The 26,035-nt window shown below is 41.1% G+C and overlaps 1 protein-coding gene across 7 annotated transcripts in view; it reads left to right on the top strand.

Moving 5' to 3' along the window:
- TMPO (thymopoietin) overlaps positions 1-23,546 on the top strand; it is a 46,605-nt gene extending 23,059 nt beyond the window's left edge. Inside the window, exons 4-9 of one of the 7 annotated variants that reach the window (XM_077831933.1) lie at positions 10,035-10,135; positions 14,345-14,464; positions 14,582-14,677; positions 15,237-15,350; positions 16,607-16,701; positions 21,424-23,546. In XM_077831933.1, the coding sequence (XP_077688059.1) occupies positions 10,035-10,135; positions 14,345-14,464; positions 14,582-14,677; positions 15,237-15,350; positions 16,607-16,701; positions 21,424-21,718 (821 nt within the window). In that variant the 3' untranslated portion in view covers positions 21,719-23,546. The remainder of the gene's footprint in view (positions 1-10,034; positions 10,136-14,344; positions 14,465-14,581; positions 14,678-15,236; positions 15,351-16,606; positions 16,702-21,423) is intronic. The other 6 variants (XM_077831881.1, XM_077831899.1, XM_077831890.1 and 3 more) reach the window with 6 other exon arrangements.
- The last annotated feature ends 2,489 nt before the right edge of the window (positions 23,547-26,035 follow it).

The raw sequence follows: 26,035 nt of genomic DNA, 5'->3' as shown, positions 1-26,035 counted from the left end.
GCCGCATCCACAGGTTTGGCCAGTCGCAGCTCCAAATGGCCGCGGGTTGCCGTTTCAGGACAGTGGGGGCTGCGGGAAGTGGTGTGGGCCAAGGGATATGCTGACCGCTGCTTCCCGCATGCCCCATTGGCCTGGAACGGCAAACCGCGGCCAGTGGGAGCTGCGATCGGCTGAAACTACAGACGCGGCAGGTAAACAAACCAGCCTGGCCTGCCAGGGGGCTTACCCTGGCAGGCCGTGGGTTAAAAGTTGCCAATCTCTGAACTAGTTGATACTTATTGCTTTTCAGTTCTAGCTCTCGGAGCACTTTACGAACAAAGGTAAGTCTAATATACCCATCTTATACTTGGGGAAACGGGTCACATTACCAGTCAGCTGCAAAGCCAGGAATAGAATGCACATCTCTGAACTCCTGGACAGCGTTACCACCCCACCTCATTGCTCACTTTTGTATCTAGCCTTGGATAGATACGCACTGATAGAAGTACTTTTTGTTTTTTACAGCACCTAACCCAGGGGTCCCCAAAGCGGCGCCCGCCGGGGCAGTGGCGGGAATAGGAATGTGCTATTCTCACAGAAAGGTTGGGGACCACTGACCTAACCTATTAGTCTTGCCAGAACAGTACAGACATGCTAAAAATATTTATACTGACGTTGTTGGACAGGGAAGCAGGTGGTCTCTCTAATTCTGAGTTCTATCCGTTCAATTTAAATGATCTTCTGTGGATCTCCCACAGTTTTTCTATCACTTTGATCCAATGAATTGTCATGATTTTACAAGCATAGGTTTAGGATAGAAAATTTGGATCTTCGATTTTAAGGCCTTAAAAGAAGAAAGGAACAGCTCTTATTTTTTTTTCTGTGAATTCTTCCTGTTCTGGGCTCAACTTATGACCTTTTTATATTTGTAATCTGCTATCAAGCTAAACTTCTGTCAGCATCTCAGTCGTAGTGTCACTGTCACTTCTCCAACATTATCTTCACTTGTTTATGTAAATTCAGGACCTCTGGTAGAATCCTGTTGTAAAATGTATGCTATGCTTTAGATCAAAGTCCTCAAGATCAGTGCAAGCTTCAGTTTGCTTACGTCAACTGGATACAGATGTAGTGATTACATCTGAAACTCCCAGAAAAATTGTCACTAGAAAGTTGTGGCATCCATCGTCCCTTCTCGCTCAACCAAACCTGAACCTGATGAGGGCTGTGAAAGAATTTATGAAGTTCTTGTATTCTTGGGATTTGCATAGATCTCTTTAGTTTGCTGCTTAACCCTTGATAATATGTACATTTCAGAAGAATTTAGTTCTCACTTTTTCATTTAGTTGAATAGTTTTCTACCACCTCAACTTAAGGTTTTTTGAGTCAGTAATTTATGCACTGTTTTGGAATCACTACTAACCTGGGTACAATTAGAGTGGAGTCTTACTTTGCTAGAATCTCACCTGTAATAAAATCTTTCTGTAGAAAGCTTGCTACCTCATAGTATTTCTTTCCATCTTCACTGTTGACTTCACTGGGTGGTGGTTTCTTCTTCTAACATTCATATAACCTCACTTTTTTTCTAGGAAGATATAAAGCCGTAACTTCAACCTGCTTTTTAAAAAAAAAAAAAGGCATAAACATAGATACTGCTTAGCTCTTATGTGTTCATCAGCAATATTAACGTTGCCTTCAGTCTTGTCCTCTCCCTACCACTGCTAAACACCTCCATCAGCACAGGAGGATAGTCTCCTTGCTTTAACAATGCAGGTGGATGGCATTGGTAATTAGGCTACCTTTCAATAATTTGGCCTGGTAACTGTAGAAATAGGTGCGCACCTCTTCACTCATCATTCTATCATCTTGTACAGTTGTACACTCTTTATCAATAAGGGAACATCCGTAAACGCTTGAGCACTTCGGAGGTCATTGGACTTTGTCCTGAACCATTTCATGATTTATGTCCTTGAGGGCAGCATTAATTACAAAAGCTTCAACACACAAGCAGACTGGTGTATTTTCTGGGTTGTGGTTATGGGGGTTTGGAGCCTAAACTCTGCAGACCAAAATCTTCCAATGGATTTTCAATGACTGGGCAAGCAGCCTGCCTAAACTGATTTGTGGTTGACGAACAATGCTTTTCTTCAGGATTGTGACTTCTAAGGTAGGGGTTTTGAGGACAAATTTTTTTAGTGGCCTCAGAGTGTGGCCACCAATTCTTGCTGGTGGCCACACTCTCTCACTTAATTAATTAGCTTGAGGAAAAACAAATAAATATGCACATATACATCAATGATTTAAATACCAAATCATAGTAATTTATTTATTGCTAGCTAGTAAGTCTGTGAAATGTATGTTTAATACCACAAGTATTCTGTTTCACAGTAGATTTAATTTGTCCCCAGGCTTGGCAGGACTGAGTAAGCCCTGGATGGGGGGCCGGGGAAGGTAGCAGGAGGCCAGAGCCTGCCACCACAGGGCTGAAGCCCAAAGCCTGAGCCCCACTGCCCCTGGGAAGGTGGGGAACTCCTCCAGCGTTGTGCTCCAGGTGTCTCCAGAGGAGGGCAGCCCCTACCCCCTGCTGGCAGCCCCAGCAACAAAGGTGGTGCATCCAGGACCAAGGGCGGGGGGGGGGGCTGCTATTTTGCCTGCTTCCCCCCCTCCCCCAATCACAGCCCAGGAGACTGTGGCCACAAAAAAAGCCCTTAGTGGCTGCATTTGAGAAACACTGCTTTTAGGTATGCTTTCCTTCCTTTTGTCCTCTGCTCAGTCAGTTCTCAAAGGTCAGACGCAGTGAAATCTTCCTATTGTAGTGCTGCTTAATGTCAAGACTAGTGACACTCCCTCCAGTCAGTTGGTGGAACAAAAATCCTGAATGGAAACTTTTCTGCCCAGAACTCCTGCATTAGAGATCAGTTCCCTTTATACAACTAAAACGGACTTCTCAAGTGGAAGGATGGGTTTACAACAGAGTACTTTCCCTGCAGTTTGTAAGCAGTATGCCCCTCTGTGGATGGATAACTTTTTTTTTTTTAAATAGCTTTCATTCATTGTGAAAAACCCTGTCATGTTTATTGCAATAGGTGTTAGGGCTTGTCCACACTTGAAAACTAATGTGGATTAAGGTAGGGTGTAAATTTTATAGAGCTTTTCCTTAATAACTACGTGTGTACACTTTCACTGGTCTAACCAAAGTAATGACCAATTGGGAAAGGTGGGTTGTAGGACAAAATGAAATCACCTACTGGTATCTCTACTCATTGGGTATGTCTACGCTACGAAATTAAGTCAATTTTATAGAAGTTGATTTTTAGAAATCTATTTTATACAGTCAATTGCGTATGTTCACACTAAGCGCGTTAAGTCGGCGGAGTGTGTCCTCACTACCATGACTAGCATCGACTTAGAGCAGTGCACTCTGGGTAGCTAACCTACAGTTCCCGCAGTCTCTGCCACCCATTGGAATTCTGGGTTACGCTCCCAATGTCTGATGGGGCAAAAACATTGTCGCGGGTGGTTTTGGGTACATGTCATCAGTCGTCCCTCCCTTCGTGAAAGCAACGGCAGACAATCGTTTTGCGCCTTTTTTCCGTGCAGACGCCATACCTCGGCAAGCATGGAGCCCGCTCAGCTCACGGTCACTGCTGCTGTTGTGTCCTGGGTGTTGCCGTCAGCAGATGGTGCAGTACGACTTCTAACCGTCGTCATCCACCTCTTCTGCTGCAACTCTGCTCTCCTGGTGCTATGCATCCACCTCGCAGGTCCTCTCGTTCTGTATAAATATCTATTCTCGTGGCATCCATCATCATCCACCACTTCCGCTGCAACTCTGATTTCCTGCAGACGCCATAGCGTGGCAAGCAGGGAGCCCTCTCAGCTCATTGCTGCTGTTGTGAGCATTGTAAACACCTCACGCATTATCCTGGAGCATATGCAGAACCGGGCTAAGAGACACCAGCACAAGGATGATTTTGATGAGGACGTGGACACAGATGTTCCTGAAAGCACGGGCTGTAGCAATTGGGACATCATGGTGGCAGTGGGGCTGGTTGATACAGTGGAACGTCGATTCTGGGCCCGGCAAACAAGCACAGACTGGTGAGACCGCATAGTGTTGCAGGTATGGGATGATTCACAGTGGCTGTGAAACTTTTGCATGCATAAGACCACTTTCCTGGAACTCTGAGTTGCTTTCCCCTGCCCTGAAGCGCAGGAATACCAAGATGAGAGCTGCCCTGACAGTTGAGAAGCGAGTGGCGATAGCTCTGTGGAAGCTTGCTATGCGTGACCGGTACCGGTCAGTCGGGAATCAATTTGGACTGGGCAAATCTACTGTGGGGGCTGCTGTGATCCAAGTAGTCAATGCAATCATTGATGTTCTGTTATCAAGGGTAGTGATTCTGGGAAATGTGCAGGTCATAGTGGATGGCTTTGCTGCAATGGGGTTCCCTAACTGTGGTGGGGCGATAGAATATGCGTTCTATGTTGGCACCGGATCACCTCGCCAACCAGTACGTAAACGGCAAGGGGTACTTCTCAATGGTGCTGCAAGCACTGGTGGATCACAAGGGACGTTCACTGACGTCAATGTGGGATGGCCATGAAAGGTGCATGACACTCGCATCTTTAGGAACTCCAGGCTGTTCAAGCAGCTTGAAGGGACTTACTTCCCAGACCAGAAAATTACCACTGGGGATGTTGAAATGCCAGTAGTTATCCTTGGGGACCCAGCCTACCCCTTGCTCTCATGGCTCATGAAGCTGTACACAGGCAGCCTGGACAGTAGTAGTAAGGAGCCGTTCAACTATAGGCTGAGCAAGTGCAGAATGGTGGTAAAATGTGCCTTTGGACATTTAAAAGCTCACTGGTGCAGTTTGCTGACTAGGTCAGACTTCAGCGCAACCAGCATTCCCATTGTTATTGCTGCTTGCTCTGTGCTCCATAATATCTGTGAGAGTAAGGGGGAGACATTTATGGCAGAGTGGGAAGTTGAGGCAAATCGCCTGACGTCCGATTTTGAGCAGCCAGACACCAGGGTGATGATAAGAGCACAGCAAGGCATGCTGTGCATTGGAGAGGCTTTGAAAACCAGTTTCATGATTGGCCAGGCTTCGGTGTGACAGCTGTGTGTGTTTCTCTTTGATGCAAACCCACCCCCTTTGTTGATTTTAATTCCCTGTAAGCCAACCACCCTCCCCCCCTCGAAATGAAGTAACTATTGTTTTGAAACCATGCATTCTTTATTAATTTAAAAAAGTGGGGGGGGAGATAACTGACAGGGTAGCCCGAGTGGGATGAGGTGAGGGAGGAGGAGCCACACTACAAATCACTGTTTGAATGACAGCCTTCTTTTGCTTGGGCCATCCACTGGAGTGGAGTGGCTGGGTGCCTGGAGCCTCTTCCATGCATGTCTCTCCTTCTTCACCCCCCCCCCCCTTTCCCCGATTCCATTAGGCATCTGGCTGAGGAGGATAGGGAACTTGGGGAGGAGGTCAGGCGGTTGTACAATCGATGCCGCAGGGGTCTGTGCTCTTGTTGGCTTTCCTGCAGCAGCACCAGATGCTTCGTGTCCGTTTGCTTCCCCCATTAGCCTTAGCATCGCCTCCTGCCTCTGCTCTTCGTGCTCACATAATGCTTTCATAGCCTCTAACACTGAATGTCTCCATGCATTCAACTGTGTCCTATCAGTGCGGGAGGACTGCAGGAGCTTAGAAAACATCGGGAGTGCTTTTCTTCCCTCCCCCTTCTAATCTGCGATAACCTCAGGGACGGAGGTGGTAGGGGGAGCCTATAAACATTTGCACCTGGTGGGAGATGAAAAGGGAGACTAATATTTAAGATGATTCCTTTCTGAGAACAAAAGGGAGACTTTCTTTCACAGTGAATCAAGCAATTCACAGCAGACAGCACATGTGCTTTAGGTACGAGGTCGCATTTTGCCTTTTATATTGAGCGCCTGCCAGTATGGTGACACATCACACATGGCTAGGCAACAGAGTTCGGTTTCCATACAGCCATGGTAAGGCAAAGGGTACACAGGGTTGGCTTCGTATGCATAACATGTGAGAATGATTTCAAACTGCAGCACCATTCTTTCCCATAGCAAGCAGTGGGTTGGGCTTCACATTTAAAAAGAGGGGCTGCAGTTTTCGGGTGGATGTGAAGCACACACCTCCTGTGACCCCACTGCGTGGCTATTCTCTGGGATGATCCCTTTTAGCCAAGCGCAAACAGCCCAGCATGAACGGGGTTCTTTTACTGTTCCCTTACAAAACTTCCCCTATTTCAACCAGGTGATCATGAATGATATCACTCTCCTGAGGCTAACAACACAAAGATATAGACCGAATGTTGCCTGAATGCGACCAAAACCCAGAACCATTCGCTGCCATGCATTGTGCTGCAGTGATTCCAGACTACTTTCAGAGTACCTCCAGAAGAGAGCTTCATAGAAGTGTCCCTGGAGAATTCCCGCTCCATCCCCAGACATGTGAACAGACTTCTCCAGTAGCTGTACTGGCCGCGAATGCATCCCAATTTTTCAAGGCAAATCAAACATTAAACACCATTGCTTTTAAACCCTGTAGTTACAAATGTGCACTCACCAGAGGTGCATTCTCCAGCTTCAGGGTCAGGGATCCCACCTTGGGAGAGTGTTGGTTCTGGGATGATGAAAAGGTCCTGGCTGCTGGGGAGAACGGATTCACCACTTGCCTGCTGCGCATTCTTCTCCTCCTCCTCCCGGTTGCGTGAGAGACTCCCCTTGCAGGTGTCCACAGACAGTGGTGGGGTAGTGGTCGGGTCACCTCCTAGAATGGCATGCAGCTGATCATAGAAGCGGCATGTATGGGGCTCTGACCCGGAGCAACCAGTTGCCTCCTTTTGTCTTTTGGTAGGCTTGCCTCAGCTCCTTAACTTTCACATGGCACTGCTGTGTGTCCCTGTTGTAGCCTTTCTCCAACATGCCCTGTGAGATTTTGGCAAATATATTTGCATTTCTTCTTTTTGATCAGAGTTCTGCCTGCACAGATACTTCTCCCCATACAGCAATCAGGTCCAGTGTCTCCCTTTTGGTCCATGCTGGAGCTTGTTTGTGATTCTGTGGGGACTGCATGGTCACCTGTGCTGCTGAGTTCGCCACGCTGACCAAACAGGAAATGAAATTCAGAAGTTCCCAGGCCTTTTCCTGTGTACCTGGTTTGTGAATCGGAGTTCAAAGTGCTGTCCAGAGCGGTCACAATAGAGCACTCTGGGATAGCTCCCGGAGGCCAATACCATCGATTTGCGTCTGCAGTACCCCAAATTCAACTCAGCAAGGTCGATTTTAGCACTGCTCCCCTCAGCGGGGAGGAGTACAGAAGTCTATTTTAAGAGCCCTTTAAGTCGACGGAATGGGGTTGGTTGTGTGAACGCATTCATTTTAAAATTGACCTAACGCAGCTAAATTCAACCTAAATATAGACCTGGCCATTATTTCTTCCTACCTAATGTTTCTTCTAAGAAATGCTCAAACATGGAAGGAGAATGAAAGTTGGGCTCATATACATGAGATTTTTATAACTCTTTGGCATTCAAAACAGCTCAGTGTAATGATGTATGAGAGCTGGAGTAAAAAGGTAACATGATAAAAATTACTAAGGCTTTGTGTACACTGACAAGTGAAAGGCACAACTTTTTGTCATTCAGAGGTGTTAAAAATGTGCGCACGCATACCCCGAAAGACACAAGTTTTGTCAATGACAAGTGCTGGTGTGAACAGCGATTTGTTGGCAGGAGCACTGTCCTGCCAACAACGCTAACGCTGCTTGCTGGGGGTGGAAGTTTTTTGTCACCAGGAGAGCTCTCTCCTGCTGACAAACAGCGGCTACACTGCGTGCCTTTTAGCCGCGTAGCTGTAGGAGTGCAGCTGTGTCGCTAAAAGCTGCATAGTGTTGACATAGCCTAAGTTGTTTGAGACACTAGGTGGCTGAGAATATCTTCTATTGGACCAAGTTAGGTTGGGGAAAGAGACAGACCTCAAGCTCCACTGTGCTCTTCTTCAGGTTTGGGAGAAGTAATCAGAGTCGCAGCTAAACACAAGGTGGGACTGATTGTTAAGTGTAGGATTTAACACATTGCAAAATGAAGTGGCCATTAATACCTCTACTTAAAGTGGGCTAGGGGTTACAGATTGTTGTAAAGAGATGTAGAATTGTAGGACTGCAAGGGACCTCGAGAGGTCATCCAATCCCCTGCACTCAAGGCAGGACCAAGTACAGTAACTCTTCACTTAAGTCATCCTGGCTAACGTTGTTACGTCGCTGATCTGTTAGAGAACATGCTCATTTAAAGTTGCACAATGCTCCCTTATAATGTTTGGCAGCCGCCTGCTTTGTCCATTGCTTGCAGAAAGAGCAGCCCGTTGCAGCTAGCTGGTGGGGGCTCCCCATCAGCTCCCCACTCCCTTAAGTTCCCTGTGCAGCAACCCCCCAGCAGGCTATCAATTGCCGGCAGTTCAGCTGTCCCTCCCCCCACTGCCATGTGCTGCTCCTGCCCTCTGCCTTGGAGCTGCTCCCAGCCTCCTGCTTGCTATGTGGGGCGGGGGGGAGGGAGGGGGATTAATATCAGGGTGTCCCCCTGCTCCTGCCACCCGCTTACCCTATCTCCATAGAGTTGGGGGGAACACAACAGGGCTCAGGACGGAGGGAGCTTGGAGGCAGCAGCTGCTGTCTCAACTTGCTGATCTACTTAAAAAGGCAGCTTACTTAGAGTGGGGTCAGCATACTTAAGGGGCAATGCGCATCTCTTTTTCTGTCTGCCATGCTGTCTCCCCTCCCTCCATTCATGCTGCCTTGTAGTGTATGAGGCTACATTAACAACAGTGTGTTAACTCCTGAGGGCTCAGGTGAGTTCTACTTCATCATTTAGCAGTAAGGCATTCCCTGGGAAATATCCCACCTTCTGACTCCTCCACCTCCATCAAGCTTCACAATCATCATTGCTGTGTACCGTATTAAATTGCTTGTTTAAAACTTATAATATAGTCTTTTGTCTGGTGAAAAAACTTTCCCGGGAATCTAACCCCTCCCTCCACATTTACAGTAATTCTTGTAGGGAAATTGGATTTGCTTAACATCGCTTCATTTAAAAATCACATTTTTCAGGAACATAACCACAACATTAAGTGAGGAGTTACTGTAGTGTAGACCATCCCTGACAAGTGTTTGGAGATTTTTTTAAGAGCAGGTTAGATTATAAGAGATGGTGTAATTTCAGTGTTTAACTACCCTTAGTTAGGAAGTTTTTCTTAATGTCCAACCTAAACCACCCTTGCTGCAATTTAAGCCCATTGCTTGTCCTATCCTCAGAGATTAAGGAGCACAATTTTTCTCCATCCTCCTTGTGGCAACCTTTAATGTACTTGAAAACTGTTGGGAACTAGAAAGCACTTTCTTTCCTTTTTAATCATTTCTGATTTTAGTCATTTCTAACTTTTATGCCTCATTGCTGATACTCAAAATCTATCTTTTTATAGTTAATAAATGTGTTGTATCTAATCTAGCATGTTTAAGTTGAAATGTCTAGGTAACACCATTTAAGGTGGCAAGTTGTGCGTATATTATTCCCTTAAGGAATAATGGACTTCGTATATTTGGACTGCCCAAGAGAGGCTGGGCATATAAGACATACATTTTTCCTGGAAAAGCCAGGCCTGGGAGAGTGTTAGTCACCCTGCAGTATAACCATGGTTGGTGAGAGCAAGGATGAGACTGGCAGGCTGGGGTTACACAAACACATCTGGGAGTGACCTGCATACTGGCAAGCGGTATGTCACAATGCAAACTTTCCCATATTAGTTATATTAAGAGAATATTACAAGTTATAACTCAACCATTCTGGCAGCTAAAATGGTCTGTTTTAATGAAGTGCATTATTTGGGTTATGTTATGGTCTTGGCTGTTACTTAAGATGATCGCATTTTTTTTAATATTCTAGGTAAAATATTAGTGGGCTCTTCCGTTGGATTTTTGGCTCTTTCAGTGCCACAGGGTAATGGTGACTGATTTTATTCTCAGATCCCAAGGTAGAGTTCAGACTTGAGAAGAGAGAACCACTGAAGGCCAAGACAAAGACTCCAGTAACACTCAAACAAAGAAGAGTTGTTGAACATAATCAGGTATCTTTATTTTAATGGCATTTTCTTACCAACTTGTAATTGTGAGTATACTCGCAGTAGCTGAATTTTTCATATTGCACTTGACTAATATTAGCATATGGTTAATATTTTAAGTGGGCTAATCTGTTTATCACAATTTTTCCAGGAATCGTGCGGTAATTAAACACAACTCAAGTTTTAGCTAATCCTGGAGCTATTTTTTAATATTTTTGCCTACTCAGAAACAGTTAAGATTAGCAGCTATATTCTGCTAAAGTTAGCTTTTGCTTTTTTTCTATGATATTGTAGGCAGCACTGCTGTAGTTAGTATTGCATAACACTTTCCAATATAAAACCATCTTCAGTGACTTATAAATTTGCCAAATTATTGAAATTTCCTTGCTGAATGTCTCCAAGAAACATTTTTGGAACCTTCAGCAAAATCAGCTCCGTAAAGTTCTCTCAGAACAAAGTTGGGGAAAGTAATTGTTTGCTTAATTAAAATATCCTGGTATCTGTTTGAGAGGCTTTAGTGCCTCTGTGCTTTAGAGTGAGGACTTAAAAGTGGTGGGGAGGTTATCCTAAGAGAAGAACATATTATGTGGGGGAAAAGGCTTCAGTTGTATGGTCACATACTATCAATGCATACACATATAGGCACTTATTAACATTTGAGTGCCTCACTTTGAAATGCTAATACGCTCTAGCTTGCTTTATGAAGGCTTTTTTGTTTGGGTTTTAGGGTGTGTAGATTGTTTTTTTAAAAAATGAATTGATCATGTGGACTTCAGCAGTTTGATTTGTCAAATACCTGTAGCTAATCAACTCTTGTGAAATTAGCATATCAATGTGAATATCCTTTTGTCCAGATTAGTGTATTTCATCAGGTGATCCAGTTTTGGCTGGTGGTAGTGCCCTGACCAACATTTCTTTTTGCTGAAGAAAAGTAGTGGAATCCTTGTGGAGCAAGTATTTGAGTAACTGGCTTTTGCAGAACTTCACAATGATCTGTGCTGTGTTGGTGAGGGTGGTCCAGAAGTATGAGGGGACAAAATAGAAACCATTTCTTTTAAAATAGTATTTTAGCCACTGATACTAGTGCACACTGCTCTGAATCTTTCCTTTCTCTGGAATTTGTCACCAGTGGCTGTCTTAGAAATGGTGAACTCTTACTAATTTTGTCTGATATCTTTTTGAAACAGACATCCAAGTACCACTTTAATTTTGTCTGGGTTGGGGCATACATAGACATATGATAATGTAACTTATTGTCACAACTGTTCCAGTTCACTTTGATGGGAATCAAAATCAAGGAGTCATACTGAAACACTTCTGCTCTTTCAGTTGAAGCAAAAATTCAAAATTGTTGACTGCCCAATATTATTTTAAAGGATATTTAAACACTTAATCAGCCAAGAATCCTTTTTAAATGAATACTTTGAGTTAGATTCCTAAACAAGATGCCTGATATCCCTCCCACCTCTTCCTCCCGTTGCCCCCGCCCGTCCCGTCCCCCCCAATTGATGCTTTTCCAGCAGCTCCCACTGATTTCAATATGACAGAGATGTTGACATGTCCAAATATCTTGAAAAATCAGGCCTCTATCCTGGAGCATGCATATGTTTGTCTTTTTTTCAAGAGCGAGCACGCTGACATCTCGGTCATGTTGAAATCAGTGGCATCCTGTCTAAGAACCATAATGAGAAACAAAGTTAAGACCAAGTGTTGTGAAGTCTTTAATAAAATATACATTAAGGCAATATGTGCCCCTTGAATGGACCCACTTGGCAAAATAAACATGCCTGTACTCCAAACAAACCCCTTCTCTCCCAGGACCCCAAGAGATCAAATAGACCTTGCAGTGTCACCTGAATATCTTTAATCTTAGCAGTTTGTCAGACCAACAGGAGAAATATATCTGAGAGAACACCCTCAGAAAACAACCTGCTTTCACAACCTCCTAGATTAAACAAATGGGTGTTAATTTGACTTTCTTGCCTGATCACTTGAAATATCTAGGACTCCAGACTAAGTATTTATTTCAAATGTATCTGGTCTGCCAAAATAGTACTCCACTTTAGTTATGAAAGTACAAAGGTTTACTGTCAGTAGCTTCTTTTATAATATATCAGTGCAGATTTCAGACTCAGTGATGTACAATTAAGTATCTCTGAGATGGTTTTATAGCGTGTGTGGATTTTTCCTGAAAATATCCATGACTGAGTGTTAATTCAGCTGGTATCTTATCCAATTCACCAGGTTGATTCAATGCGAATAGTAAAACTCTTCATACAAATTTTTCAAAATGATGAATATTTACTATTCAAACCATCATAACCCTCTTTAGGTAGGCTGACCTGGACCCATTAATATTCTTTTAAAATCTAGTAAATGGAAATGCTAAATGCCCATAGTAGAAGCTGAAAGTACTTTGAGTGGTTAAAGCTGCAAACGATATAATTTAAAACCTGTAACAGGCAAAGATTTATGAATGAACTTCAGTAAAGTACAGTAAACTTTCAAAATTATCCTTGTTTTTTAGGAAAGGAAATAATCCAAAATTTGTGGGGGGGGAAGGGAGATGGTTATTTTGAGAAGAGTTTTCTTACAATTTAAAGAAATATTGCCAACAGTTTAGGCTCAGAAACTTAGGATCTAGTGGGAAGTGATGTTTGTTTTCTCAAAATCCAATTAAAAATTCACCACTTAGTAACTGAAAAATTTAGGAGACTATAACTTGTCTCACCTAAATAAAAACTTGTACTCCTTCTCCTGGATTTGTAGCAACAATAAACAAGCAATCTTTAAACACTGCAGAGAATCCTGCTATTTGACTTCTAGCTATATTAGTTACTTGATTGGAGGATACTCTTTACTGGAAACAGACACTAGATAATTTTATCTTCCAGCCTGCTTTGTTAAAATCTTGCAAAACATGAAAGTGTTCTGTGACCTGATCTTGTGTCAATGGGATCTCCTACGACAGAAAGGAGGATCCACCATTTCTTGTGTGATTTTTTTCAGGGCCCCACTTGTAACTTTCTATGGATTTTGGGGGTAATCTTAATCTGAGGTGGTTAGCTCTTCCTGAAACATCAGAGAAAAAACAAACTACCAAACTTCCTGAATTTATTTATTCCTTTTAAAAAAAAAAAAAAAGGAAAACATGCACATTGCATTTGTTTTGCTACTGGCTTCAGATTATTAGCTTGCTTTTTTACTAGTGTAAACTTCTTTCCCTCAAAAAATAGTTTGTTTTTTTTAAATACAGTGGTAACGCTCTGGTTTTTAACTGTTCAATATTGGCTATTTTATGGATTTGGGATTTTTAATAGTGTTTCAAGTTGCCAGTGTAGAACTGCAGCTTTTATGCTGCTTCTGTAGATTTGGGGTCTTTCCTCACTCCCTGAGACTTAACCTGAAGAGTGTGTTCGCAGTTACTTAAACCCACAATACTATTATTACTGTGGTGAATGACCTCTTTCCTCCAGTGCCCCCATTGCAGAACTCATAAGTTAAATCTTATTCTAATACTAGTATGACATTTGTTTTTTAGTATCCAATGGACTGGTTTAGGTTTGATTATGTCTCAAGTCTTAGTCATAAGGAATGGGCAAAGCTTAATTTATGGATATAACACTTGTTACAGTTATGGGGGAGACTTTCAAAAGCACAAATGGTAGTTAGGCAAACAATTTCTGATGAATTTCAAACTGCTGTATGTGTCTTTTGGAAATCTCCCCATCTTGTGTTCAGAGGAGCTAAAATTGCATCTGAGAAAAGGGTTTTGGTAACACCTGTTTCCACAAATGCCCAAGAGGTTTGTTTTTTATTTATGCAGACAAGATATCTGGGTTAAATGTAAAATGGGATATCCGCTCATCAGTGGTTCTTATCCAGGCTCAAGCCAGAGATCAGGTTTTAGCCAGTGGTGATGTAAACCATTTATACTCTACACTTACTGGAGATGGTAGCTCTCACTTTTTTCTGATAGTCACTATACATTGTCTGTTCAACTCCATATAAATAGGAATCCTCTTAAGGGTAGTGTTGAGTACTATCCCTTGATATCCAATATTGCAGTATTCTAAAAAAGCAAGATATTTGGAAAGCAAGTGTGCTACACACATACATCTGGAATATGCATGCTTCTGTGCCTTTTAGTTATGGACACTTCAGTGTTGGGACATGGCTTTTATATGCTTGCTAATGTATTTGATGCTTGAATAGAACTATTCTCAAGATGGAGTTACTGAGGCTATCTGGACAAGTGGATCTTCAAAAAGTGGACCTCTTCAGGCAGTTTCTAGGGAGTCTACAAGAGTATCAAGAAGAACACCAAGGAAAAGGGTGATGAGGCTTATTGCAATCTAGACTCGTTTTACTTTTTCCTGAGATTGTCAGGGCCCTAGAGACTATTTTTTACACTCACTGTTTTTGTTTTGTTTTTTTTTTTTAAACAAACAGGTGGAAACTACAGCACAGTTGCCTGTAGATGATGCAGTAATGTCAGAGGGTACTCCCATAGCTGAAACTATAGTGGCTTCAAGCAACGAGACCCTAGTAAATATATCTAATAAATTATACAAGTGGTATCCTTCTGTAATGTACCTTTTTAACTTACACTAGAAAGCATTTTCAGTTTAAACAAATCTAACTCTACTTGATAGCCCCCAATACTTAATGTATTTTTACTTTCTATCAGATATGCATTCCTCTCCATTTTATCAGTCTTATATGAGCATATGTTCTTACACCATTCCCTGAAGCCTCCTGCGGCTGGCCTGGTCTGAGCCTGTATGATAGTTCCTATCTTCTTAAAAGTGGAAGGTTGGGGAACTTCAGTACCACAACCTTCATGGAGGGTCCATTTTATTTAACATGTGCAACAAACCTGCCTTGAGTGTTTGTGAGCTTCTGTCACTAAACCACTTTAAGAAAAAAATACTGAAACTATGTCACTAATGTATTTAGAACGTTCTTCCAAAGTAGCTCCTCTTAAATCCTTTTTTTTTCCTCTGAGTGATAACTTTTAGTACCCAAATGTTTAACACAGATTTTGTCTTATTTTTGTTTTTCTATTGTATTTTGGTTAATTGAGTCTGAACAATTTGAATCTCAGCAGGTTGTCAATAGGGTGCCTGGAAATTTCAAGCATGCAGCTCCTACACTGTCAATCAGTGAATTCTCAGACTTGCCCAGAAGAACACCAAAGAAACCATTGATGACAGCTGAAGTAAATGAATTAAAATTTAGATTATCATTATTCTTTCTGGATAGAGTTCTTATATTTATTTTATTTATGCATTCCTGCAGAAGTGGGAATGAGGGTGTACTTCTCTAAGAGGTGGTATGAGGATATTCAGATCACACTAGCATTGTACCATGGCTTGACTGATGAATGTTAAGGTTTAAAAGTTTTCCCAGTAAAACACCTGTTTAGTTTTGAGCCATTCTGCATTTCTGGGGTCATGTTTGCAGTTTTTGTGCTGCTTCTGTCATCAGTGTAGCATGTTGCTTTTTTTGTACAATTCCTTGTCAAGTCAGTTGAATAGAGAGAGTACATGACTCTTGAATTTTGAAAAATTGATCCAAGTCTGTGGCTTAATTTCCAGCATCAAATAGCAGGATTATTTTAAACCAAAAGCCTCCAAGGTAACATTACTGGAGTAGATCTGCCTCTTCTTTAATAGCTAAAATGCCCCTGCTTCTACAGTGTTTGACTATATTATCTCTGGAAACCTTTTATATACTAAAATTTTAGACCTGTTATTGTATGCTATTCTGCAGCATTATTTTCCTAATAAAAATCAGTAGAATTTATCACTTTTGCATTGCTCATTTTGAATAAAACTCATTCTTAAAAATAGGTAAGAAATGTTTAATTAAAAACTAGTGTCCACATCTTCATGTAATGTGTAATGGGCTACCTTATTTGCATACAGAGATGATCTGACACCATGTTGGTAACTGAGCAGATACCCATTAAATTTATTAAAAACGAGTGCTTTACTGTCTCAATCCCAATAAGCCTGTGAAGTCAGTGTTTTGCTATATTGCAGCACTTTCGCTTACCACAGCAAGAGGAAACAGGTCGTCCTCATAAACATACTGTTAACATTGGTCACACACAATCCAGTGATCTGCTCAACACAGCCATGATAGAGGTGATGACTAGTCCCTTTTGATCATCTGTATTGTTGTCTGATTGGTGTATAAGTACTGCATAAGTAACAACAAAGTATTCTTCATGTTGAAGGAAACTGAGGACAACGCTGAATGCATCTGGACTCCAAAAATCACTAGACAGCTGCCAGTAACAAAGCTTAAACCAACAATTAAAATCCAGGAAAGACTTCTTAAAATTCACTGGGTGAACCAAATTCTCCCTTTCAAATCACCTAGGGGTTATGGTTGCTCTAAATATCTATACTAGAGGAAAAAAGCTATTGAGTTTGGTAAGGTTTATAATTGTTCTATTTGTTCCTATAGGTGGTGGAGAAAACACTAGCAGAAGAAAGAAGAGCAGAAAGAGATATTCTTAAGGAAATGTTCCCATATGAAGTATCCACACCTACAGGAATTAGGTACAATTAAAGTATTTTATGTTTTACTCCATTTTGATAAAAACGCTGAGGAGACATGGACTCCTCGTTTTTGCTGATACAGACTAACATGGTTACCACTCTGAAACCTGTCAATTTTGATAGAACAAAGACCTTTTTTTCTGGGTGTAATTAGGTTGTATTGCTAGGAAATCTCTAAGAATTAATCTGTGCTTTGTGGCTCAACCTCACAGCACACCATAGAGCTAGGTGGCACGCCTTTCTGCATATAACTGTGTTTAAAATTAACTTATCCCATTAGAACTAAAACTGAATTTACCTGGGCTAACAAGAGTTTGCTCTAGTGTCACAAACGTTATTGAAATGTGATGTGATTTAGGCTTCAGATACTAAAAGTAAATAAGTCTTTTATAAATGGAATTAGTTCAGATAAGGAATCTTTTTTAAAATTACACAGATTCATAGATATTTAGGTCAGAAGGGACCATTATGATCATCTAGTCTGACCTCCTGCACAACGCAGACCACAGAATTTCACCCACCACTCCTGCAAAAAACCTCACACCTATATCTGTGCTACTGAAGTCCTCAAATCGTAGTTTAAAGACTTCAACGAGCAGAGAATCCTCCAGCAAGTGACCCATGCCCCATGCTACAGAGGAAGGCGAAAAACCTCCAGGGCCTCTTCCAATCTGCCCTGGAGGAAAATTCCTTCCCGACCCCAAATATGGCAATCAGCTGAACCCTGAGCATATGGGCAAGATTCATCAGCCAGATACTACAGAAAATTCTTTCCTGGGTAACTCCGGATCCCACCCTATCTAATATCTCATCACAGGCCATTGGGCCTATTTACCATGAATATTTAATTACCAAATCCATGTTATCCCATCATACCATCTCCTCCATAAACTTATTGAGTTTAATCTTAAAGCCAGATAGATCTTTTGCCCCCACTGCTCCCCTTGGAAGGCTGTTCCAAAACTTCACTCCTCTTAAGGTTAGAAACCTTCATCTAATTTCAAGTCTAAACTTCCCAATGATCAGTTTATATCCATTTGCTCTTGTGTCCACATTGGTACTGAGCTTAAATAATTCCTCTCCCTCTCCGGTATTTATCCCTCTGATATATTTATAGAGAGCAATCATATCTCCCCTCAACCTTCTTTTAGTTAGGCTAAACAAGCCGAGCTCCTTGAGTCTCCTTTCATAAGATAAGTTTTCCATTCCTCAGATCATCCTAGTAGCCTTCTCTGTACCTGTTCCAGTTTGAATTCATCCTTCTTAAACATGGGAGACCAGAACTGCACACAGTATTCCAGGTGAGGTCTCACCAGTGCCTTGTATAACAGTACTTATCCTCCTTATCCCTACTGGAAATACCTCTCCTGATGCATCCCAAGACCGCATTAGCTTTTTTCACAGCCACATCACGTTGGCAGCTCATAGTCATCTTATGATCAACCAATACTCCAAGGTCCTTTTCCTCCCCGTTACTTCAAATTGATGCATCCCTAGCTTATAACTAAAATTCTTATTAATCCCTAAATGCATGACCTTACACTTCTCACTATTAAATTTCATACTATTACTATTACTCCAGTTTACAAGGTCATCCAGATCCTCCTGTAGGATATCCCTGTCCTTCTCTAAATTGACAATACCTCCCAGCTTTGTATCATCCGCAAACTTTATTAGCACACTCCACTTTTTGTGCCAAGGTCAGTAATAAAAAGATTAAATAAGATTTGGTCCCAAAACCGATCCTTGAGGAACTCCACTGGTAACCTCCCTCCAGCGTGACAGTTCACCTTTCAGTAGGACCCGTTTTTAGTCTCCCCTTTAACCAATTCCTTATCCACCTTTCAATTTTCCTATTGATCCCCATCTTACCCAATTTAACTAATAATTCCCCATGTGGCACGGTATCAAATGCCTTACTAAAATCTAGGTAAATTAGATCCACTGCGTTTCCTTTGTCTAAAAAATCTGATACTTTCTCAAAGAAGGAGATCAGGTTCGTTTGGCACGATCTACCTTTTTAAAAACCATGTTGTATTTTGTCCCATTTACCATTGACTTCAATGTCCTTAACTACTTTCTCCCTCAAAATTTTTTCCAAGACCTTGCGTACTACAGATGTCAAACTAACATCTAGATTAAACCAGTTTAATTTCTTCTGAAATGAAGTCCAGTATTCCACAATGGGATTTTAAATAATAAAAATGGTAAAACTTTAAAAACTTACTTGAGGCTAAAAATATCCTTGTGTTCCAGGCAGAAGGATATGCACGAGTCCAGGACACATTTTTTTAAAAGTACTGCTTCAGCAGAGCACTGAATTCTGTAGCCATAATCAGCTTAATGGTCCATATAGAGACCAGACACTGGACTGACATTGGTCAGTACCAGCTGCTTCAAAGGAAAGTGTCCAAAAAAAAATTATATAAAATTATGGAATAACTTGTCCATAACTTCCCTTCATTTTTTCTAATCTTCAATTAGTGATTGCCTAATGCACTGAAGCATGAAGCATATAGGCATGCTGTCTAATGTAACTAGATGTTCTTATCTGTATAGAACTTCCAGTCCTAAATCGTACTGTAACTCTCTTTTTTTTTAAGCTTTTGGCCACAATATCTTGAGACAGAGTTCCCTGAGTCAATAGGTGTTGTGTTAAAAGGGATTTCACTTTAAAAGTATGTTGCCTTTTGAATTCCATTAAATCTCCTTTTCTCCTTGTATAATGTAGGAAGGTAGAAAGAAACGACTGACTTGAATTCTTCTTCATACCATTCATTATTTTTCATTCTCCATCATATGCCTCTGATTTATCTTCTAAACTAAGTAACCCCAGTCTCTTTCGAGATTCAACATACCGAAGGCTTTGTATGTTTCCTGATTCCCATAATTTATTTGTGAAACCTCCTGAAATTTCTGCTAAATCTTTGAGATAGAATGAGCAGACATTAAGTACAGTATTCAGTGTATCACTGACTTTTTTTAATATACTCTCTCATTCTTGTGCATCCAAACACTTTGTTTTTGATTGCTGCTACAAAGTGAGAATTCTTGTTCTCAGCTTGTCCAACAGTAACATGTAAAGCCTAGAGCCCTATTGTGGTAGTAATCTTACAAACACATAACAAAGGTGGTCTGTGCCTAGGAGCTCTTTATAAATAGACAACAGTGGCAACTGCACAGACTGAAAGTGTAAGATGATGAGATCAGAGTAACAGGCTTTCATTGAGCTACCTACATTGATGCCTATGTCTTTTCTTTAAAGAATGGTTGTACAGGAAAAGCTTTGTTATCCAGCATGTTGGGGGAAATGGGAGGTCCCGGTTAGTCAAAAATTCCAGTTAACTAAGAGTTATACTTATCAATGGAGGGAGGGAGTTTAGGTGTGGGAGGGGGCTCAAGGATGGGGGAAGGGGTATGGGCTCTGAGAGGGAATTTGGGTGCAGGAGGGGGCTTGGGGCGCTGGATCTGGCAGCTTTCACCTTGGGCGGCTCCCTGCAAGTGGCGATGTGTCCCTGCTGCTCCTAGGTGGAGGCATGGCCAGGTGTCTCTGCGCACTGCCTCTGCCCACAGATGCTGCCCCTGCAGTTCCCATTGGCCACGGTTCCTGGCCAATGGGAACAGCGGAGCCAGCAAATGGAGCGAGATAGGGGCAGCGCACAGAGCCCTCATGGCCGTTCCTCCACCTAAGAGCAGCAGGGACATGTTGCTGCTTGCGAGGAGCCAGGTAGGGAGCCTGCTGGCCCCGCACCAACTAGACTTTTAATGGAGATATCAGAAATGCCAGTTTCTAGAGCTTTACAGTTGGTGAAGTGCTGGATAACACAGCTTTTACTGTAGTTCATTGAAATGAAGTGTTGAGTATTCACTGCTGGTATGCAGGAAGCACTGACGTTGTTACTGGAATTTAAAATGTCCCAACAGAGACCATTTTTAAACATTGCATGCCTCAGAAGCACATACATTCTAATAGTTAAGAAATTATATCCGTGAATGTCTGCCCCATGTCCCTAAAATCAGGGACTTCCTCTTTATCAGTATGGACCCCTGTCTGCTTGCTGTGGTACCATTGTAGGGCAAGGAGAGTAGTCCCTCCCAAAGCAGCTTTTCTTCTTCTTTGCACTGCTGGTTTGACTAACTCCACCTCTTTACTTCTTCGTCCTTCCCTGAGGAAGGACAACAATGAGAGCTAAGACCTCAAGGCACAAAGAACTTTGGTAAAGTAGAGAGGACACTAATCACTAACAACTTTTTTTTTTTCCAACATCTGGAGCCTCATCCAGTCCACCTTGGCAAGCATTCTGTGTAATTGAAATTAATATATTTGAAAATGTAGAAAATATCCAAAAATATTTAAATATTCTATTATTGTTTAACCATGCCATTAAAACACTGATTAATTGCAATTAATATTTTTTTCATTGTTTGACAGCCCTGCTTGATACCTAAGTCTGGCTATTTGTGTATCCCATCAATCTTTCTGCATATAGGGTTGAAAGACACTCTTCACCAGTGATGGGAAAGAGAAAGTAAAATGTGAACTGTATGCTTGAAAGCTTACCCAGGGGCAGTAGTGAAATCCGTCCTTAACCTCTTAAAACAGAGTATCTGGTGTGCATTTTGATCCTTAACAGATCCTTAATCCATTTAAACTAAAACTTTTTTTATTTACTTCAGATTGCTCGCTTAAACATGTGACAAATTATTCTTTTTAATTAACAGTGCTAGCTGCCGCAGACCAATCAAAGGAGCTGCTGGCCGACCTATAGAGCTCAGTGACTTCAGAATGGAGGAAAGCTTTTCATCTAAATATATTCCAAAATATGTTCCCTCAGCAGATGACAAACCAGAGAAACCAACAACAAAAAAACGCTCCATTCCCATGTGGATAAAGATTCTGCTGTTTGTTGTTGTGTCAGTGTTCTTGTTTGTGGTTTATCAATCTATGGAAACCAACCAAGGAAATCCTTTTTCTAAGTATCTTGGTGTCTCTGAGGCAGATACCCCAGCTGATTGATCATCTCCTATGGCACACCCAACTTGGTCTCCGTTTTTTTTAATTGTAGAAAAAAAACTCTTCTTCCTTACTGTCGTCGCAAGGACTGCTTACAAATGTGATTGCAACTTGACAAATTTGAATAATGAAGCATAAATAAACAAGACAGTATAAATGGACATCAGTAACTTTTTCTGGACTAGTAGGAGATAACTTTGTGCCATATGAGTAACATTTTTTAGATCTCTGGGACTTTTTGTAGTTATTTTTTAATGTGGACATCTTTAAATTCATTTTTGAGAAACTGTATATTTGTTTTTGCAAACTTGGAAGCTGAGAAGGGCAAAAATGTAGTAAAATATGAAGCTGTGTTTAAATGCTTTGACTACGTACAGAAAAGAGGTTATACTTTTTTTCTCTACTACACAATGTAGGGGTGAGGAAGGAGGAGATGATATTAACCTGACAAAAGGAAATGCATTCTTGGATGCATTTTATTGTAATTGTTCAGCTGAATTTGATATATTGTAGCTTGTAGGGAAAGTCTGGCAATAAACTCTTCTGTAATACTGTAACTTTTTAGTAAATGTAACTGTAACCCTGCTGTAGACAGTTCTGTAAGGTCTTAGTAACGTTAGTAACTCCACCTAAGAATAACATCAAGTTTTTTTAATTGTAACCCTTAATTTTAGTGCTTAATACTGTTGTAGGAACCTAATAATTACAGATCTAATTGGCAATAGATCTGTCTTTATAGAGGAACTTATTTATTAGTAATATGTGTGAAAATAAAATTTGCATCAAATTATAATTTGCTACCAAAATATTCTTTGAATCCGTTTTTTGTTGTTTATTGAAGGACTCAAAGTCTAAAGCACTGTGCTACATCTTAAATTTTTCACCAGCATGATTCAGACTGCAGATAAAATGACTGCAGGGCTATGTTCTTCAAACATAATTTGTCAAGTCTTTCCCACGCAGCTTAAGATGATACTCCTTGCAGATGTTCATGTAAAAATGCATTGCTTCTATACTCCTCTTGGATACTCCCTATATCATGAAGTTTCATGTTTGATGTGAAGAGGGCATTGTTATGCTTTGACTTTTAATTTAGGTTAAAATTACTCATCTTGGATTCAGTTAATTATTTTCTTTTTTCAGTGGAAATAGGTCTAAACATTCTAAATTCCATAACCTAGCTACAGGCAACTGATTTTTTACACAACCAGTAAAGTCTGAAATACAAATAGAATATAAAGTGAATGTATAAAATTGGTGCACTTAAGTCTGCAACATATTGCATATTCTATATAAAATTACCATTGTAACCTTATAAAAGTGGTACTTTCTCTTTTTTAAAAAAACTTAGATATAAATTAATATAGTCATATCTTTTTTTACTTTAACTAGATACAGTGTAATATTTAGTTGCTCTTATGGAAACTCTTACTTGTTATGTACTTGAGGCAACTTTTACTTCTATTTGGTAGCAAAGCAATAGCCTTTTGTCTAAATGCTTTAATTCTTTTAATTTTTGATTTTAATCAAATAATAAAACTTGTGTTCATCCTCTAAAAAAACTGTAACAGAAAACATTAATTTTTTTGGTGTCAAAATGTGGAAAAAATAAAGATGCAATGTGTACTTTAGTGCTTATTTTCATAAGAACTGAAATCAGTTACTTTTAATGTGCTCTCTTGTTGTATTGCTAGAACGTATTCTATATGAAGGGCTTTGCTTTTGCTTCTGATCTAAAATGTGTAGAAATATATAACATTCTAAAGCCCTCTGCCACTGAAGTAAAAAATTTTAAACATTCCCAGAATAAAATCTCTGTCAATGATTATTACACAGTGAATCCAGTTCCCTCTTTGTTTTGGGAAAATGTCTTATTTACAGTAAGTCTAAATTGAGCCTGTTTTTTCTCTACTTATATGTACCAAAATGGGCTCCATTTTTGCTTTTACTGAACCAAGAGGTTTAACTTGCTTCACTTGCTGTGGGACAGAAAATCTATTACAGATTGGTATAGCGTTACCCAAAAAAAAAGTACTGTGTATTGACCTGTCTCCAAACTGTTAATTTGTTAAAATTGAATTGTACTTTCAGTGAATGTCATTTGTTTCATTCAGCTGTGCTTGCTTCAGAGATTTATATACACCTTCCAAAGCTACAGTGGAAACAGCATAACTGTACATTATATTGGATTAGTGGCACTCATTTATGGCATTATGAATTAATCCTTTCGAGTATTTGGTATTTATAGAAGGCAAACAATTCTTAAGGGAACTCTTTCACCTACAGAGAGGAGTCGTCCCTTGATCTGATAACTTTAGCATGTAACCTTTCTAAAGGTGCTGACCATGTGCACTTTCAAATGATTGCAGTGGAAGTTAGGGTCACTGAGCACTTAGGGAAAAACACCTTTGATAGCTGATCTTTACTGGCTAGTAACACCTATACTGGTCAACTTCCTCTTATTTCTCCAACATTCGGTAGTGGACTATTGGCTAGATCCATAAAGGGACTAAAGTGCTGCAGTGTTGAGTTGCAGTGCCTAACTTGTAGGAGCCGTGCTCCCTAGTGGAATACACAGACCTGAGTTTGGTGCCTAGATGCCTTGCACAATGCAGGGAGAGATTTAGGCACCTAAGAATGAGATTCATAAAACCCAGAACACTGATTGGGAAGTCACCTAAGGTAGCCAGTAGGAAATGGCTTGGACCCCATCCCTGAGGAAGTTAAGCACTTATTACATCTTGGAATGCATTAGTCATAGAGTTAAGGCCAGGAGGAACCACTGGAATATGTAATCTGGCCTGTATAGTACAGGCCACCAACACTGCCCAGTATCTATGCACTAAACCAACAATTTTTTTTTATTTTAAGAAACAAGGCAGAGGTGGGAGCGGTGGTGGTGCCCCCTTAAATGTCTAGCCAGTGCTTAAAGTGATGTGGAAGACCCAGGTTCCAATCCCTGTGCTCTAATTATTTTATCCATGGCGGAACAGGAAAGAGTGAGGCCTGCTCCATGATACCTTTATAGCCCAGTGAGTAGGGTACTTTCCTGAGGGGAAAGGGAGGAGACCTAAGTTCAAATCCTTTATCCACATCAGGCAGCGGGACAACTGAATCTGGTGTCCCACCAGCATGTGTGTAGTAACCACTGAGCTACAAGGGAGGCACAACCTCTGGCTGTTTTGTGTGGGAATGGGCATGCTTGCCTACTACCTAGGCAGGGGAAACACTGAGTTTGAAGATTCTACTGGGCTGTATATGCAAGAGAGGCACCTAAATTGAAGTGGCCGTGTGCATGCTTACTGGCAGAAACTTAAGTGCCATAGAACTCTAGCTGCCTACAGAGTTAGTAGCTGAGAGGGTGTTTTGAGGATCTTGGTGGCACCTAAAGTGGCAGGTGCCTAAGTTCTTTTGTAGATCCAGCCCTCAAACTTCTTAAATTACAAGCTTTTAGGGAAAGTCTTCATGCCGGTAAAATTTTCAGAAGCAGCTAAGTGATTTAGGCTCCTCAGACCTATTGACTTCCAAGAGGTATTAGGTGCCATTTTCAAAAGTGGCTTAGGGTAAAATTTTCCAAAGCAGCTAACTGACTAGGCTCCTAAATCTATTACAAAAATATATATGAAAGGAATTGAATAGGCACCTTTCTGGGGAGTCTACCACTTTAAGGTGTGGCATTCATGCATGACAGTGTTGGTCACTAATGTCTGGCCTAGATCCCACAGACTGAAAAGTTAGGTTTCAATACAAGTCTGAATCTAACTACTGTGCGGACTGCTACATTTGATATAGGGTGGTTAATAACTTTAGGAGTGTGGTGATTTGCCTAGTGGTCAGGACTCTACTATTCTAAGAGGTCTCGGATGAAAGAGACCTCATAGAATGCGGTCCTGAAGCCTTGAAGGTATTTGTCAATTGGGGGTAGGAGATTAGTTCCTTAGGCTACCTGTTGGTATGCTGTATTGTCATACAGGACACCCTAGTTCATTTCCTGCCTTGATCTGTTTGATCTAGTAGGTAATGTACCATAAAAAATTTTATGGTATTAAAATGTCCATTTCTGACAATTAGCTTATACTAGACTGTCTCTTCTATAAAGAAACACTCAACAGAGCAGCAAAATTCATTGCATAATAGTACATAAGAATGGCCCTATGGGGTCAGACCAAAAGTCCATCTACCCCTGTATCCTATCTTCTGCCAGTGCCAGGTGCCCCGAGGGAATGAACAGAACAGGTGATCATCAAGTGATCCATCCCCTGTTGCTCATTCCCAGCTTCTGGCAAACAGAGGTACTCAAATGAAAGTCTAAAACTGGAA

The sequence above is a fragment of the Eretmochelys imbricata genome, chromosome 1 (assembly GCF_965152235.1).
Source record: "Eretmochelys imbricata isolate rEreImb1 chromosome 1, rEreImb1.hap1, whole genome shotgun sequence".
Taxonomy (NCBI): Eukaryota; Metazoa; Chordata; order Testudines; family Cheloniidae; genus Eretmochelys; species Eretmochelys imbricata.
The sequence above is the reverse complement of the archived record's forward strand: the minus strand, read 5'-3'. Positions and strand labels throughout refer to the sequence as shown.